Here is a 2017-nt window from a genome sequence, read left to right as displayed (position 1 = left end):
AATCTTTTAGTGATTGTAGCTTGCAGTAGGGGAGCCCCAGTGCTGGTGCACCATTGGCCCAAAGCAAATTCAGCTCAGCAGCTTTTAACTAGATTCCTAATGAAATCAAAATTAGTTCTGCTATTCAATAGTGAAGAGAAGAGAAGAGAAGAGAAGAGAAGAGAAAATGCATTGGTGTTCCAGGCCCTCAAAAGGGGCCCATACCATCAGGTACACATACCAGTCCCCAGCCTCTTACTATTCAATGTGTTTTGGAACCCTTATCCCTTGTCTAGCGAGTGCTACTAAGTTGATGGTGAGACCCTCTGTCATTAAAACAGGTTCATAGTCCCTCATTCACATAATCAGAGTAACAACACTTTATTCCTCCTGCCCCAATAACAGAGAAATTGAGGATCCCACAGCTGTCAAAGAGACCATTTTAGGCTGCCGTGAGTGATGTTAGGCGGGATGCGTGTGCCTATGCAAACAAGATCAGCCCCTGAAATTCTTTGCCACGTTCGCCATAATTCACCACCAGATGTCAGGGTAGAGCTCATCCTGACTATTGATTGATAGATAGATAGATAGATAGATAGATTCCAATCTAAATTACTTTGATAAAAACGTACAGTAACAACTATTTTTCTTGACTTAAGTTTGTCTGGATTTTTATCAGTGGAAATACCCAATTTTGCATAAACAGATTGCACAGTATGTTCTCATGAAGCCAATAATGTCATCAGCTGATTATATTTATAAAAAAACACAGAATGAAACTGTGATCAGTGGAGAAATATAGACATTTTATTCTTGCTGAATAACCTCCAACCTATCAGTTTACCCAGTGCACCTTTCATGTCCTTGTTTCTCATGCTGTAGATGATGGGATTCATTATTGGGGGCATTATAGAATAGAGAACAGCCACCAAGAGATTCAGATCTGAGGTTGAGTTGGAGGTGGGTTTCAGAAAGGAAAAGAGGCCAGTGAAAAGGAATAAGGAGACCACAATGAGGTGAGGGAGGCAGGTGGAGAAGGCTTTATGCCGGCCCTGCTCAGAAGGGATTCTCATCACTGTCTTGAAGATCTGAACATATGACACAGTTATAAAAGCAAAGCAGCTTAAACATAAAAGCACACTAAGAGAAATAAGAACAACTTCACCAAGATATGAGTCAGAGCAGGCAAGATGGAGGAGCTGGGGAATTTCACAGAAGAACTGATCCACCATATTGCCTCCACAGAAGGATATCGCAAATGTGTTCCCAGTGTGCAGTGCAGAATAGAGAATACCACTGATCCAGGCACTTGCTGCCATTTGGACACAAGCTGTCCTGTTCATCACCATCTCATAGTGCAGTGGTTGGCAGATGGCGACGTATCGGTCATACGCCATTATGGTCAGTATGGCAAAATTGGCTGAAGCAAAGAATAAGAAAAAAAAGACTTGGGCAACACATCCATAATAAGAAATCAATCTGGTGTTCATGAGGGAATTGACCATGGATTTGGGGATGGTGACAGAGATGTAGCCAAAGTCTAGGATGGACAGATTAATCAAGAAGAAGTACATGGGGATGTGAAGGTGATGGTCGAGGGCTATGGCTGTGATGATGAGAAGGTTCCCCAGCAGGGATATCAGGTAAAGCACTAGAAATACAATAAAGTGTAAAATCTGCATTTCCCTAATGTCAGAGAATCCCAGGAGAAGAAATGCAGTCACGGTGGTTTGGTTGGACATTTTCTTCCTCAGTACGTTGTGTGATGGCTGTGGAGTGAATGAGAAGGACAATGGTCAAGATTAGAGTGACACAGAGAATGGCCCTGTTTCTCCTTTTCCTAATATTTCATTATACTTTTACTCTTAGTTTAATGCAATACCTGCTGGTGGACAGAACTCAACACTTACAATGAGTAGCTGTTGTTAGTGCTCCTTTCCTCTGACAATCAATCAGTCACATTATCACAATAGTGTAACATCCCTTAAACTCAACAGAGCTTCATCACTTTACAAGATCTGAGGATTTGGCCCCAGGT

General features: G+C 41.9%; 1 protein-coding gene across 1 annotated transcript; it reads right to left on the bottom strand.

Annotated features, from left to right (window-relative positions):
• Window positions 1-764: 764 nt before the first annotated feature.
• Window positions 765-1721, bottom strand: LOC120383665 (olfactory receptor 14A16-like). The gene has a single exon (XM_039501833.1). It carries the CDS (start codon window positions 1719-1721, stop codon window positions 765-767), a length of 957 nt encoding a protein of 318 aa, XP_039357767.1.
• Window positions 1722-2017: the final 296 nt, after the last annotated feature.

The sequence above is a fragment of the Mauremys reevesii genome, linkage group 15 (genome assembly GCF_016161935.1).
Source record: "Mauremys reevesii isolate NIE-2019 linkage group 15, ASM1616193v1, whole genome shotgun sequence".
NCBI lineage: Eukaryota > Metazoa > Chordata > Testudines > Geoemydidae > Mauremys > Mauremys reevesii.
The sequence above is the reverse complement of the archived record's forward strand: the minus strand, read 5'-3'. Positions and strand labels throughout refer to the sequence as shown.